At 37.6% G+C, this 16,773-nt stretch overlaps 1 protein-coding gene across 1 annotated transcript in view; it reads left to right on the top strand.

The window, feature by feature from the left end:
- Positions 1–16,773, top strand: part of Eml6 (EMAP like 6) — a 254,447-nt gene that overhangs the window by 146,912 nt on the left and 90,762 nt on the right. Inside the window, exons 9-14 of the mRNA XM_027934520.2 lie at positions 1,157–1,413; positions 5,332–5,544; positions 9,897–10,064; positions 10,985–11,091; positions 13,427–13,545; positions 16,027–16,213. Coding sequence (XP_027790321.2) covers positions 1,157–1,413; positions 5,332–5,544; positions 9,897–10,064; positions 10,985–11,091; positions 13,427–13,545; positions 16,027–16,213 — 1,051 coding nt within the window. The remainder of the gene's footprint in view (positions 1–1,156; positions 1,414–5,331; positions 5,545–9,896; positions 10,065–10,984; positions 11,092–13,426; positions 13,546–16,026; positions 16,214–16,773) is intronic.

A 16,773-nucleotide genomic window follows, 5' to 3' on the forward strand; every position in this document is an offset into this window, starting at 1 on the left:
CCAAAATTGACACTAAAATGAAATATTTCCTACTTGCTAACATCCTCCATTATTTTTACTGGACAAAATTATGACCCATCCTTGTAAGTCCTCTGAATACATTGTTTGCTTGGCTCACACATTTTGTGCTTACAGAAAAGAAATGCATTGTAAATTACTGCATGTTCTGCAAAGAGAGAAGGCTATATGGCCTTGAAGAATGCTCTTGGACAGTTGATCACACTGCATTCTCATTGCCAGCCACACATAACTCATTACCAAACTGGTGGGCAACATTTTATTCCTCTGCTTAGTGATAAGATGGATAATTACTAGATCTCCTCTATGATAAATTTCCCAAGTCCAAGCCAGAAAGCCTACACAATCTATTTTATGACATTAGAGTAAACTAGAGTGCCACTAATAAATGATAGCAGGGATTATTATGGAGAAGCAAATATTTGTTATTTGTGCATTCAGTTTGTTTTGGAGTTGATGAAGCCATCTTTACTGGCTCAGGAGACCTGTCAGTCAAAATCCTGTCTCATGGTTGGAGGAAAAAAAATTCAGTGAGCTTTCCAACGTGGACAGAAATGCTTCAAAGAATCTTGTCAGCAAGCATCCAAAAGAGCCCAGTGATTCAGTGTATTCATTATTGACCTTTCATAGTGAATATTAAATGATATAATAATCTAACACTTACATAGATAATTTCTTCTGCTTTTTGGACTGACTTTTTACAGCAATAAGCCTTAAGTTTAACAGTCAGGATCTTGTCATTCTTCGAGTATAAAAACAATGTTTTATTTTCATGCCAGCCTTGATACATTTTGCCTTTCTCCAGGACATATTTAAAAAAATAATTTTTAAAATTCCAATGTTTTATATAAAAGTTTTAGGGAAAAATAATATATAACTAAATAGAAAAGAAAAATGCTTTGTATTAAATTTTTCTGTACTTACTTTAAAAACCCAAAGTTTCAAGTATTTATTTTCATAAACGTGTCATAGATTTGAAATAATGTTTCATGTCTTTCCTCAGAAGTTAATTTTTTCATTCTCTTTTCTCTTCCTTTTGAAACCTTTTTTCCTCCTTTGAGATGTGTATTTTAAAATATCAATTGGGTTTTCTAATTCTCAATTTTCTGCTTATCACTTGGCATTTTGACTCTTACAGAGATATGACAGAAGTGGTTCACATCAAGGATCGGAAAGAAGTCATTCATGAAATGAAATTTTCTCCTGATGGTTCTTACCTCGCAGTGGGATCCAATGATGGCCCAGTGGACATCTACGCGGTTGCCCAGCGGTACAAGAAAATAGGAGAATGCAACAAGTCCCTTAGCTTCATTACACACATTGACTGGTCCTTGGATAGTAAATACTTGCAAACTAATGATGGTGCGGGAGATCGATTGTTCTACAAAATGCCATGTGAGTCATACGTAGTCACTGGGTGTTTGTGAAAAGCAAACTTTCAACTACATGAAGAAAATGTAAGAGAATATCCTTATGATCTCAAGGCAGGGAATGTTCTCCTAAATAAGATCCCCAAATCATAAATCCTCAAAGAAAAAGTTAATGAATTAAAACACATTAAAATAAAAAAAAAACAACATTAACTACACAACTAAAGAGACCCTGAGTTAAAATTTAAAAACAAGGAATAAATGAGGCATAAATCCTTGCAGTTGTTGTAATGGACAAGGAATATTTGTCTAGAATATGTAAAGAATGCCATAAGTTAAGTGTAAGGGCCAGACATGGTAGCCCACACTTATAAAACCAGTGACTCTAGAGGCTGAGGTAGGAGGATCTCAAGTTCAAGGCCAGCCCTGGCAACTTAGCAAGACCCTATCTCAAAGGGGTGGGGATGTGGCTCAGTGGTAAAGCACCTCTGAGTTCACTCCCCAGTACCTACTGCCATTCCCCCCTCCCCCCCATAAAAGCTAAGGGAAAATACTAGAAAAAAATGTACAACTCTTAAATGACCAATGAACATCTGATAAGGAATCGGAGATGTGATAATTTTGACAATGAGAAACAATTTTACACTATGTAGACTGGCAGAAAAAAAAAGTCAATATTAAATGATGAGAAGAGGGGGAATGGAAACTACACACACTACTATTGGGAACATGCACAAAGCCACGTGCACAGAATGTTTACTGTAACAGTATGCATGAGAGCCAGAAATGAGCAGTTCCCAAGTGACGATCAGCATGAGGAGGGTTTAATTAAATATGGGACAGTCACATAATGGAATGTGAGAAAGAACCTGAACTGGAGCAATTTGTGTCAATGAGGATAGATCTCAAAAATAAACTGCTGAGCAAGTAAAAGTGGCAGAATGATATGTACAGTGTATGATCACTTATATAAATAGGACAAATTTGATATATTATTTTTGGCTGCATACATATTAGTAATATGTTTTAGAAATGGGTGGGAATAATAAACACCTAATTCAGGGTGTGGGTTACCTTTAAAAAAAACAGTGAAATAAGATTGGGGGGAGTACCCTGGATTTTAACTACCTGTAATGTTTTCTTTAAAATTCTTTGCTAAAGACGAGATATTAGGATTTGTTAAAATGGGTACTGCACACACTTGTTCATTATATACTTTTTTATATACTTGAAATACTTTACAATTTTTTACTTTCAGGTTGTGGAGACAACCTGAAATAATTGTACGGCCAACGTCCCCGTATTTCAAGGTTCATGACCCATTTAGTTCTGTATCCGAGTCTTTTGATTTATCGGCTGTTCCCTCTTCCTTCTTTGTTCCTGCTCTTTGTCCATTTCATTTTTTCATTAATGCATCTCTAAAAGGTTGAATAAATGGCAGTAATGCAAAATAGTCATAATGTCTCTATTAGTGCATTGCACACAGTTCAGCAGAATCAGAAATGAATAAAAATGAGCTGGAGGTGTAATCTGTGGGTTTCAGTTGCCAGACAGTAGCACCCCATCATACCCTTGATACCAAGAGTAGTTGGCTCTAGCAGAAGGACCTATTAAAACAGGCTGGCCCTGGGAAATTAGAAACTGTCTCTGGAGCCAGCCTAGAACTCATGCACAGGACCTCAAGATTAGAATGACTTCTCAAAGATTTGAGGATCATTATGTCAATTACTTTGATTGCTTTAGTCCCAAATAAGTGTTCTGTATAATTAGGACCCTTTATTATATGAGTATTTGGTGAAATATGCTCATTGGGATTATAAAAAGTCACAATTTTTTATTTGTGACCACGTGTAAGAGATTTGTCTGACATAATGCTAATTTAGTAACAGTTTGTAATACTGAGTGTCTTAAAAGTGAATTACTGAATTATAATCTTTGATGATTTTTAATGTAAGAGGAAAAAAATTAATAGTACTCTTGACCTCAGATAATTACATTTTGTCTTAAATCTTTTATTAAAAAATTATTTACCATAAAATAATGTGTAACATAACAGAGTTTCTGTCTTAGCAAATTCATCAATGTACCATTATTAGGTATGTATTTCTTTGTGTCTGCACTCTTTGCTTGATATTATTTTATATAGATATATTTTTCCATAGTGTGGAAACATGGAACACATTTGTCATTTGCAATAACAAAATAATATCCTTCTCGGTGATGATATCATTATTTACTTTATCGTTCTATTATTGGCTGTTTGGGCTATTTCTGGTTTCTTTGCTCATCCAATAGTGCAGTTCCAAATACTTCTTGTATATGTGTGATTTTTCTCTTCAGAGTTACTTCCTGGGAGAGTTTTCTCCAAAGAAAGAACACTGGGCCAAGGATTGTGTTCCAAATAACTACAAACTCTGATTCTATTGTCATTTTTTAATATTAAATGATCAAAGTTTAATTTTGTTAAAATCATAATATTCCACAGCGTATTTACAGATTCAGCATAATTAGGTCAAAATCCCACTGTTATTTTATAGAAGTTGGTCAACTGACACCAATAATCATAAAGTGCAAAAGAAATCAAATAATCAAATATTGAAGTAAAAAAACAAAACTGGCTTTTGCTAAAAATATTTGTTGCAAGGAAAAGATGTGTGTAGGATATTGAACTTAGGGTAATTATTTTTAAGTTACTGATTAGTGTTTTAGTCAGCTTTTTCACTGCTGTGATTAAAAGACCTGATAAGAACAATTTTGGAAAAGGAAAAGTTTATTTGGGGATTCACAGTTTCAGAGGTCTCAATCCATAGATAGCTCCATTCCTTGGGGGTCAGGGTGAAGTAGTCATCATGGCAGAGGGAAGCGGCTCACATGATGACTGGACAGCAGAGACTCCACTTGCCAGATACAAAATATTAACCCCAAAGGAACACCCCCAATGACCCACCTCCTCCAGCTACACCCTACCTGCCTTCAGTTACCATTCAGTCAATCCTATCAGGATTAATACACTGATTGGGTTAAGTCAATCATTTCTTTTCTAAACTTTCTTGCATTTTCTCACACATGAGCTTTTGGGAGACACATCACATCTAAACCATAACAAGTAGCATTCCCTGTACCTGAAGATTCTAATGTCTTTTTAAATGAATTTTTACATAATAAGGTTACAGTCAAGAATTTTGGGTTGCCAATTTGACCATGCACATTGATATACCAGGGCATCTGTTCTCACAGATATTTTATTTGAAAATGTTATAGAGGATATCAAGAAGTATGCTTCATTTTATTGATTGTGAATTTTAAGATGGTGTGTGACTAAGTATTTCCCAAACATTGCTTTATTGTTTTCCCCCGTGTGCTTTCTGTGGACTTCACGTTAGCTGCTGCTGCTGGAAATGGATTGTTCCCTAAGTTTGGGGACATACCCAGAATGAGTCTCAAGACTGTTTCCCCTGACCAACTATACTTATTTCAATTTTAGATTTAAGTAATAAGTCTAGTATTTTAAAAAACTAATTTATAGAAGCATTTTTTTTAAAATCATTTGTAAGCATCCCTAAAGTATGAAAAATTGAAATTTAGGATAAACATAGCAAAATGTTGACTCAGTGCGGTAACACATAATTTACTGATTTCATCAACAATACAAAGCATAATATCACCTATACCTAAGTAAATACAGATAAGTAAATATTAGTAGTTTGAGACATTACATCTAGTATAACAATCATTTTCTATTTTCCTTATAGGGAAGTTTTGAGCATGTGCTTTCTTTAAGCCCTGCTACCTGCCTCCAAATCATAAATTTGGTCTTTAGAACCAGTAGTTTCCTTGATTTTATTAGAAAAAATTTTTAAAGAGCTATAGAGTTTAATAAGAAAAATGAGCCAAGTAAATTAGAGTATGTTTTTTATGTAAATGTAGCATTTATTATTTTCAGCTGGGAAGCCTTTAACAAGTAAAGAAGAAATCAAAGGGATTCCCTGGGCGTCCTGGACATGTGTGAAAGGGCCTGAAGTGAGTGGAATTTGGCCCAAATACACTGAGGTTACTGACATCAACTCCGTGGATGCAAATTATAACAGCTCAGTGCTGGTGTCTGGAGATGATTTCGGACTGGTCAAGTTGTTTAAATTTCCTTGTCTCAAGAAAGGTAAGGCTAAGAGGGATGTTTCATTGGATAAAGATTTACTCTGGACTGGGAATGCACTACGATTAAGGCTTATGTTCTTGGTGTCTATTCAGCCGACTCATTTTCTCTCAGATGTGTGTTGTTACTCTGTAGCAGTTTTTCCATACAGCTGAGAGGGTGAGTTGTCAAGGTCACCTTTGTTTGCCATCATAAGACACATGCTTTTGCAAATTTAAGCTGGAATTCATTGATTTAATACCATTTTGTGCTTCATAAGCCTGGTGTTTCACAGTTCAGACAATCTTATTTTTATTTATACTTATGTAAATATTCATAACTTAAATTCCATATATTTCCATTAAAATATTATACAGTTTTTTTAATGCTTCTCAGCACTTGTGCATATATAGGGAAAGGCAAACCAAATCTTTTAAACATAATTAAAATCTGAAAGTAATTATTCTGGTGACAATGTATTTTATCTCTTGTCCCAGCACTAATTTTGCAAACCAGATTTGCAAAACTATGATGAATTTTTGAGAGAGAAGTTGAGTTCAAAACAACCTTCCCTGTCATGTTATGTTGTTGAAATTGTGTCACTTCAATTATGTGGCCCCTGTAGACTTCAAGTGACTGAATTAACCATATAATGACCCTTTCCTCCTCTTTTGCGAGTTTAGACAAAGACCTCACACAAGCTCTTCTGAGACTCCTCTGCTGTTTCCTGAAACTATGATCTTACAGCAGTAATCAGCAGGGAGCATGCTGCTGCCTGAAAACTCTTTCACTTGAATGATTTTTAAATTAAGCAAGGAAGGAATTGAAAAATATAATCAGAAAGTCATAGTCAGCTGACAGTTTTGAAGCAGTGACAATTATGGTACAAAATGGAGCATAAAACACCTAGCAAACCCACCGTCCCTTACAATTGACAAAATAGCCATCAGTTTAAAATATTTGAGGCACAAAATTACCTCAACGTGCCCAATTCAAACTTTCCGTCTCTCCCCCTAATGGCCCATGTGAGTAATGGGGCGTATCTGGTTAGATTGAGTAATGTACTTGCAGAGGGAAAGTTAGGCAAGTTAGAAGGTGCCTGGGAATTCAGGATCCAGAAGAAACATCATTGAGGTCAGAAGCATTGCTACTGGTCTCCAGGGTCAGAACTGGGGAGTGACATGAATGCAATGAGAGTTGGCATCTCCTGTGCTTCCCCTTGTAAGGTGGACTGGAGTCTGGAAAATAGCCATAGAGTAGTAGACTTTTATTGGAGCTGAGAGAGGGTGAGTAATCCTGTCAAAATGAGGCACTCTTTGGTGAAAAGTTACCCTGTGGGTGAGGCACACAGGGCCTCCAAGTGAAGAGAGATGGACAGTGGGGTGACAGTGTGGGGAGAGTAGCAAGACCCACTTCAGCATCGAAGTACTCATGCCCTCTTAGCAAATTAACTTGTTTTACTTTTCATGACACATGGCATCTGAGGCTCATTACAAGATTTATAAACTTTCAAGTTCTTGTGTCTTTTTCTTTGTGCCAAAACTGGTGGTGGGGAAGCTAATAAAATAGTGTTGGAGTTGTTGATAGGAATAGTAGTTGGTAGAACTCATCCCTCTAACCAAGGGTACCAGAGACACACATTTCCCCTGAGTTTTTTATTTTTTATTTTTTGGTGGGGTCTACGAGGGGTTGAACTAAGAGACACTCAACCACTGAGCCACATCCCCAGCCCTATTTTGTATTTTATTTAGAAACAGGGTCTCACTGAGTTGCTTAGCACTTCGCTGTTACCAAGGCTGGCTTTGAACCCATGATCCCCCTGCCTCAGCCTCCTGAGCTGCTGGGATTACAGGCATGTGCCACCGTGCCCTGCTCCCCCTGAGTTTTGAACCTGCAAAAAGATAAAGATGAGTAGAGGCTGATGGCTGTGAGCAAGTGTGGAAGCCTAAGTTTTGTAGTTTTCCATTGTGATGAACTATAACTCACAACCCAGTTAATTTGACACATTGGGAAATGCGTATGTATTCTGTGGTCCAGCAGCTAAATGTATAAGTGTTTTGCAGTTAATGGAAATTACTGAATCGATGTTATTTTTACACAGCCAAAGCACTTCATTTTTCTTACTTTGGCAATTTTCAAATCTTAAAATAATTAACATCAATGCTGACAGTTTTCTTTGGTGCCACTTAGACTGCTTGCTCTTTGACACTGACGTGAACAACCAACTCCATTTCCCATGACAAATGAGCTAGGTAGTGTGGACTTAGGTTGCAGAAACCTGAGACCTTGGAGGAGAGAGTGTCAGCCTTCACCACACTTGGGTGGGGTTGGTTTAGAGCAGGAACAGAATGGCTTGAGCAGAATGAGAGAGAGTTGTATACCAGGAAGATGGAGAGGGCCCATGGGCTGTGTCGTGAAGTTCCTTGTAGCCACTACTGAAAATCAGGTCTCACTCTGTGTAATTGAAAAATCACTGAGGATTTTAAGTGGAGGACAGACGGGACCAATGTAAATATTTAAAAGACCACTTTGATATTGTGTGAAATAGGTTAGGCCCCACCAAAAAGGTGATGTGGCTGAGAACAGATACAAAGAGTGTTCCAGGCAGAGGAAACAGCCTGGCACTCTTAAGGAATAGAAAAGGGGCCAGTATGCCTGTAGCAGAGTAGGCGAGGGAAGGATAGGGGAGAAGATAGAATCAGAGAGGTAACACATAAATACTAATGGCAGAATGCGTCTGCAGGTTCTACCTCCAGCCAGCCACATATTAGTTATTTATTAATTATTAATAAGTATTAAATATCTGTTATTATGTATTACCTATTATTTCATAACAGCTCCTCCCTCAAATTTAACAGCTCAAATGAAAAAATATATCACAAGTAGTGGGGGGGATGAGATCAGGGATTCATGAGCCGCTTAGATGGGTGGTTCAAGTTCAAGATGTGGGAGGTTGCATCATCTGAAAGCTAGACAGAGGATCCATTTCCTCTCACTTTCATGGCTCTTGGGTGGAGACCTCGGTTTCTTGCTACAAGAGCTGCTGGGTAGACTGCTTGAGTGTCCTTACAACATGGCGTAATCCAAGAACAACAGCACAGGAATCTGCAGTGCTTTTGATGGCCTCCTCTTGGATGTCACACAACCTCGTTTTTGACATATTCTATTTGTTTTTACTTGTATCAAAGAATTCTTGGACTATTTTCAAACCACTCTGAAAAGACAGGTTAAATGATCCTGTACAGACGTTAGTGTAGTAAAGGATAACCCCTCACTTTCGGATCTACAGAGGTATAGGAAGGATATACCTCTTTTCCCAATTATTGAATTATCATCCAGCATTTCCAGCTGACCCTAGTTGAAACAGTTTGACTTTGTTGCCAAAATTGATTTAGGCAAATGTTTGAAATAAGCAACCTTGCTTTTGAGACACAGTGCTTTCTTTGTGGCAGTATTTCTCTAATCTTTTTTTTTGGGGGGGGGGGCGTGTAGGGGAGTGTACAGGGGGCCTGAGAAAATAAGGCTTACTTGGTCAGACATGCCCTCAAGAAAGGGACCTGCAGTAGTCATTTTCACCTACATATAAAATGAAATCATGGTATCTCTGGTGGATATTTGAATTTTAAGTATGTGATAGTTGAATGGGATGACCTTTTCCCTCCTCTGAAAAGGATTTCATTTAGAGGATCTTCAAGAGTTAGAAGTGTTTTCAAAGTGGGGATGAGGAGCTGATGATCTTCTGAAATCTCCCATAGTCTGGAGTTCTAGGCCTCCACATGAAATGGACCCAGCTCATTACCACCAGGGCCTTTATCCTGCTGTGTTCTGAGCATACACTGGAGTCTTTCTTGCAAAAGTTCAACCACAGATATACTTCAAATAGGTTTTTCTATTGCACTCACTACTGGGACTGGTGTTTACTGAATAAAGCAACCAATTTAAAAGAAAAATAATTCATTCTCACAGCTAAGTCTATGTAACCCCAATAATAATAATAATAATTTGATTATTTTCACAGAATTATTTCCTGCTTCCCTGTGATATAAAACATGTAGTCCTTTACTACCATTTAAATAAGAATATGTAAGATGTTCATTCTTGATCAAGAATTATTTTCAGAATCAGTGATAATAATAAGCATTGTTTGGAACAGGTTTTAGTTACAGAGCTTAAATCTAAGAATCAGCGTCAGATTGATCCATATTGGAAAAATTAAAGTGTCTTTTAGAGTATTTTCTTGCTTATTATAATATGTAAGCCTGAAAATAACTTTATGATATATTTTAAAATTTTGCTTGATATGAATAGGAATGTGATTTCTTTTTTAACCAGTATGTTTTTGGCATAACTAATCTTCTAAAAAAATCTTTTTTCAGGAGCCAAATTTAGAAAGTATGTGGGCCATTCTGCACACGTCACAAACGTCCGCTGGTCCCATGACTGTCAGTGGGTGTTAAGTACAGGAGGGGCTGACCACTCGGTTTTCCAGTGGAGATTTATTCCAGAAGGTGTCAGCAACGGCATGCTGGATACTGCTCCCCAGGGTAAAAACCACTCATAACTTTTCCATGTCTGTTTATTTTTCAGTGAACTTTTCAAGGAATGTTCTAATGTCTGTTGCGGAGGTCAAGCGTTCAAAGCAATTTTGATAAAATTTATTCCTATAATAAATTTTGAATTTTTTTTAAAAAAGAAAAGCTTTTGAGATTAATATAGGTCAGATCATTTCCTTCAAAGGATTTTGCTTACACCAAATACAAGTTGAAGACTTAAGATTTATGTGAAAAATTAACCTTTGAAGATAGCATAAAAGTACACTTGGCCACCTCCTTGGTATGATTGTAATGAACGGTGTGCCTGCTCCATCAGGCTGCGGGCTGACCGGGTAATCTTGGAATGGAAGTCGTCACAGATTGGGTTCCAAGAATGTCTCACAATTTGGGGGCTCCTGTGTTCCAGTTCAGCAGCTGTGTCATATTTTTAGTTACATCTACTGTGATGTCCACACAGTGAGTAGATGACCCAATGAACAACAATTTGAGAAAATGTGTTTATTGGGAAGGATTTTGCAGAGATTTTGACTATGGCAATTACCAGCACTTAGTGGCATGTTAAGCAGAAGAGGATCTTTATTAAAGTCAGCTGCTGAATTTCCTTTTGCTCCAGCTTTTCCTTTGGTAAAACTTGCCACTTTTATATTTTTAAAATCCAGGGATCCTACTGTCTAATAAAAGGAAACATGTTCTATCTGCTTGGGAGACTGTTTTCCCAGAAGTAGTTAAGGGCAGGCCAAAGTTAGCCAAATGATGAAAGTAGGAGGTGGTGTTTTCAGGAATCTGTATTAAATTAAAACTACGGTGCAAATATTTATTAACTAGGATAGAAGAAAGGAAAGATTTCCAGTAACATTTTTAGCTATTTAAAGTCTCAAGATTTTGCTTGTTTGTGGGTTATATTTCTGCAGAAGGTGGCACCGACTCCTACAGTGAAGAATCTGATTCAGATTTATCTGATGTGCCCGAGCTGGACTCTGATATTGAGCAAGAAACTCAAATCAATTATGATCGCCAGGTCAGTATGAAGGAGCAATAAAAAATGTGTAACCTGGAGCCTGGATCTCCTTAGATCTGGACATTGCTGAAAATGGCTGGGACTTACGTAGAAGAGAATGATGCCAAAAATAAGAAAAATTGACTACTTCTTGCCTTTAAATGCAATCTTAAAATAAAGCATTTGCCTTTTTAGATCATTAAAAACATTAAGTGGAAGGTAGTTGCAAAGTTCCAAAACTGAGCCCATGATAGTTGGGCTTTTTGCCCAGTGTCTTCCATCTAAAACTTATAAATTTATAAATATCTATGCATATATATATTGGGGGGTGGCTATTGGGGATGGAACTCAGGGGCACTCAACCACTGAGCGACATCTCCAGCCCTCCCCACCCTTTTTTTTGTATTAAGAGTCAGGGTCTCACTGAGTTGCTTAGTGCCTAGTTGTTGCTGAGGCTGGCTTTGAACTTATGATCCTCCCCTTCTGAGCCGCTGGGATTACAGTTGTGTGCCACTGCACCCGGCTAAAACTTATAACTATTTTTTTCAGAACAAAGAAATACCAGCTCTTGGTGGCATGTTAAGCAGAAGATAATCTTTATTAAAGTCAGCAACTTGTTAAGCTACAAGTTTTTCATTTTCTTAGTAAATTGTGAAAGCTTGTATTTTCAGGATGAGTACCTGCAGGATAGTTTGCACGTAGCTATTATCCTCATTGGTCTCCTAACTCATGGCAACCATTGTCCATTTAATTAAAGTAAAAGCAAAATTACAACATGCATTCTCTCTCCAGTCAGATCATATCTCATAGGAAAGTTGGTCAATTGCCTGCAGTTTTCTTGGAAGTTGACATTTCATCACTGTTTAGCACTAAAGAGTGATTTTTAAAGAAAACGGTCTTTCAGAGGAATCTGGACACTCACCACCTTGTCATTGGTGATGACCATAGGGTTTGTTTTCTTTCCTGTCATTTTTAAAGGTATGTTAAGCAGATTCTATACATGAATGTGAACTGAATAAGATGTCAGATTTCAGTGTTGTCCAGATAGGCAGGTGGCAGCTACTGTGCACCTGAGAGGTTAGGGGATATGCCCACTCTTAGCATAAGAGTGCTGGGAGATGGTATTAGCCAAATTCTATTGTTACTTTGTGTGCATGAATGAATATAATAATGTAATAACAAATCACATCATTATGTACAACTATAATGCACCAATAAAAAATGTGGAAAGGTGGGGAAAAGGAATCCTGATCTAGGTTTTTCCCCAAAGCATATATTCTGTGCACTACTTGGTTTGCCTCTATATCAGCACTGGATTTACTGCTTTTCAAATGATTACACTTTTTCCTGCCTATAATCATCACTCACTGATTTTGTGTTTGAGAAATTGGATTAGTTCAAAGGTGGTCCAACTTACGGTTCGTGATTAGATCAGCTGGACTATGTATTGATGGATGCATTATGCAGTACCACCACTGAAGAGATGGATTTGAAGGGAAATGATTAATGTGGGACTATCAGGCAAACACTAAACAACATACCCTGACATCAAGGGTAATGAAATTTAAGCAAAGCGAATGTTAGATTTAGGGGGCAAAGCCATTTTGCTTAGATGGACAGTTTTTATTTAATGAAATGATGGTAGTTAAAAAACGAAAAGACATGATGGTATTGAAATGCATGCCCAGGCTTATGGATTCTCCCTGACGTCTTATCTGTCAGTGCTTTTACCTATTATTTGGTTTTATGCTCTCAGCATTCCTGAGTTATTCCTGAGAGCAGGGACTTTCATTCTGTTCTACAGATGGGAAATTGAGGCCCATAGAAGCTACAAGACTTGATCAAATAAGCAGCAGAAATACCCTAGGATTTAGTGCTAGGAAGTAAATAATTGACCTGGTAAAACATCATGATCCAGGATCTGGTCTGTCAGGATGTGTGAGGCCATGAAAGGAAGAGAATTCCAGAGGGCAATCCAAGGGGAAAAAATGACTCAAAAATGACCCATTTTGCAAATGTCAGAATCAAGAGATTTCTTACTTCAGAAGAAGTAAAAATATATTTTATTGAAAATTTATTTTGTTTACTAATATATCAACTTAGTATATTTTTTCTGGATATAATATACCTAAGAAAAATAATAACAAATAAGAGGGGAAGAAATTACTTAAAATTCCAGTCATTTGGAAAATATTTCATGTTATTTTGCTCATTAAGAGGAAATAGTATTCAATACTACGTCTTATGTTTTCAAAACCATTTATTGAAGCTTCAATCCATCCAACAATGTCAAGATGTTGATGTTTTGAAACCTGGAAAAGGCATCTTAGCGGAATGACTCTGTTGTACTTTTCAGGTTTACAAAGAAGATCTACCTCAGCTAAAGCAACAAAGTAAAGAGAAAAACCATGCAGTGCCCTTCCTCAAACGGGAGAAGGCTCCTGAGGACAGCTTGAAGCTCCAGTTCATACACGGGTGGGTGGCCTGCCCTGGGCACCTGTGCTCCTTCATTATCTCTGCCGAGCCTGTCATCAGCCTTACCTCCAAGATAAAGAGGTCCCTCTTTCTGGTGCTCTTGTCCCCAGTTTGCTCACAGACCTGGGGCTAATGTTTTAACTATGACCCTTTCCAGTTTCCTCAGTGCGCCAGGGCCATCACACTGTGGTGGTCATTAGGCTTAGTGTTCTTCCTGAAGATCTGTGGCAGCTGGTCACAGCCATCCCTGTTTCCTCTCTCCCCCAATCCCTTGCTGTGTTTTGCTGGCATTAGCCTAGGACAGTAAATTCTCAAATATTGTTCTCACATATGCCTAAAATGATTTCAAATTTTGTAAAATTGTTTATGACTTTGCCCATTTGAAGTCTACCCCTGAAAGGTTTCAATGTAAGTTTAAATGGTGGAGAAAAATATTATATAAACATTCACATCAGTCATCTAAGTGAACCCAGAGGAACTTGAATGCCAAAATACTTCATGGACTTTTAAAATTAATAACAGGGGGAATAAACAATGCTTCTACCACAGAACACTTTATATCATTTATATTTCTACTGACACTCCTCTCTCCATTCTAACTCTCTCATAAATTTTACCTTAACATTTTTTTTTTGCTTGAGTCTTTTTAACTGTACCATGAGAAAAAAGCCTACATGTTCAACTAAAATTTCATTTCTTGTGACCATAACTCTGTGAAATACGTATCCACTGCCCCACATGGCTAGTGAGCACTTCAAATATAGCTAGTCCGAAATGAGATATGCTGTGTGGGTAAGACACCTATTTTAAAGGCTTAGGATGAAAAAAAGAAGGTATAATATCTCTTTAAAATGTTTTTATATCATATTTTAAATGGAAATGTGTTAGGTTAAAAATATGATCTTAAAATAAATTTCATTTTTAAAAATTTTGTGTGTATAATACTAGGGATTGAACCCAAGGGTACTTTACCACTTAACTACAATCCCAGCCCTTTTAATTTCATTTTTTTTTTTTAATTTTGAGACAGGGTCTCTCACTAAATTGCTGAGGCTGGCCTCAAACTTGTGATCCTCCTGCCTCAGCCTTCTGAGTTTCAAGGATTGCAGGCATGTGCCACCACACCTGGATATTTTTATTATTTTTAATATGGCAACTAGAAAACTTGACTATGTGGCTTGCATTGTATTTCTATTAGACAATGCAGTTCTGTTACTTTTTTAGATTGAATTGTTATAATTATTAGTAAAAATGACCAAATCAATATAAATATATTACAAACTATGATAATTGTTAAGCACCAAAAACTTTATTAGATTTATTTCAATGAGATGAATTGTTTTCTATTCAGTTATCTGTGCATGTAGATTACTCATTGCTAGAATGTGGCAGAGTTTAGTGTTCACTCTATCCCCATGTTTTTTCTTTTTATAGATGTAAACACTGAGTTTATTCTCATAAATAAGTGAGAATGGGAGCTGGGGTTGTAGCTCAATGGTAGAGCACTTGCCTAGGATGTGGGAGTCACTGGGTTTGAGCCTCAGCACCACATAAAAATAAATAAATAAAGTTAACATGTCCATCTGTAACTAAAAAAATTTTTTTTTTTAATAAGTGAGAATGGAAGTGATTTTATCATGGCAATGTTGTTCAGTTCTTTATAAACTCCTTCTGTATTATAGACCCCCCAAATCACTTTTTTTTTTTGGTACCAGGGCTTGAACCCAGGGGCACTCAACCACTGAGCCACACCCCCAGCCCTATTTTGTATTTAGAGACAGGGTCTCACTGAGTTTCTTAGCACCTCACTTTTGCTGAAACTGTCTTTGAACTTGGGATCCTCCTCCCTCAGCCTCCCAAGCTGCTAGGATTACAGGTGTGCACCACCAATGCCCGGCTCCAAAATCACATTTTGATTTTGATATATCACAAGAAATAGTGACCCATCAGCTAACAATTCACTTAAGTCTCTGATCAGTTTTGTTATAAAGCAAAAACACTGTAAATCACTTGACTTACAAAAAGGTCCCTTAGCAATAATTAAGAGTTTTCCCTAGTATATTGAATCGTCTGTTTTGGTGTCCCAGAAGGTTCTATGTCCCAGAGTAATACACCATGCTAAAATTCCACATGGAGGAGAGAAATGGCTTCCTGAAGTAGGAGGGAGGTCATCGTGGAAGGAGAGATGGGGAGGGAAGGCCTGTGCCTAATAACCACACACCTGTTCTCAGATCAGTTTTAAGAAAGAGCATACACAGTAGCTGAGGATCCTGAAACAGGCTCTGTTAAAATGATCAGTGCCCATGTGCCTCCTAGAAAGTCATCCCAGGCCTTTAGGGGTCCTTGTACCCCATTTGACATTTCTAGCCTATGGAGATACATGGGGTTCCACTTGCATCGGTGTGTTTTGCCTCTGATAACTCCTACCCTGTTCAGTTTCTGTTCATTCAACCCTGTGCATGCCTTGGGCCTGTGTTTCAGTTACAGAGGCTACGACTGTAGAAACAATCTGTTCTACACACAAGCTGGGGAGGTGGTCTACCACATTGCCGCAGTTGCTGTCGTGTACAACAGGCAACAGCATTCCCAGAGGCTGTACCTGGGACATGATGATGATATTCTGAGCCTGACCATCCATCCGGTGAAGGACTATGTGGCCACTGGACAGGTAAGTATCTCTCCTCCAAGACTGAGGGCCTCACCCAAGAGAGAGGGCATTCATGTGAACATGAATCCAGTTTATATGTTAGAAATGCAAAAAAAAAAAAAAAACTTGGTAGAAGTAAACATGAGGCAGGAAGCTAAAGAATCAGTGAAATAGGATTGTTTCAGATGTAGTTCATATCTGGGGTGCATCCAAGGCTGAGATTGAGAGCATGAAGAGAGTCAAATCCCAGAAATGTCCATTTTGAGACAGAAACATCCATAGCTTTAGTATTTTTTTATAAAGAGATTATAATCTCCTGGAGATATGAACCACTTGTCTCCATGCTGATTTGCTGCCCCTTCAGCTGCAAATTAGAGAAGCTCTGCTGTGAGTTAGTAAATCTTACAACTGATTGAGCATTACTTTGCCTTCTCACCGGCACTTATTTTCTTGTCTGTCTCACAAATGGATGAAGCTTGGCTCAGGGGTATTTAATAACTTACCTTTGAAAGTAAGAATCAGAGATTGGTTCTTGGCACTCACCTGCAAGGAGGTAGGACACTCAGTATTGCAACTGGTGA

This window comes from Marmota flaviventris, chromosome 14, assembly GCF_047511675.1.
Source record: "Marmota flaviventris isolate mMarFla1 chromosome 14, mMarFla1.hap1, whole genome shotgun sequence".
In the NCBI taxonomy this organism is placed as follows: Eukaryota; Metazoa; Chordata; class Mammalia; order Rodentia; family Sciuridae; genus Marmota; species Marmota flaviventris.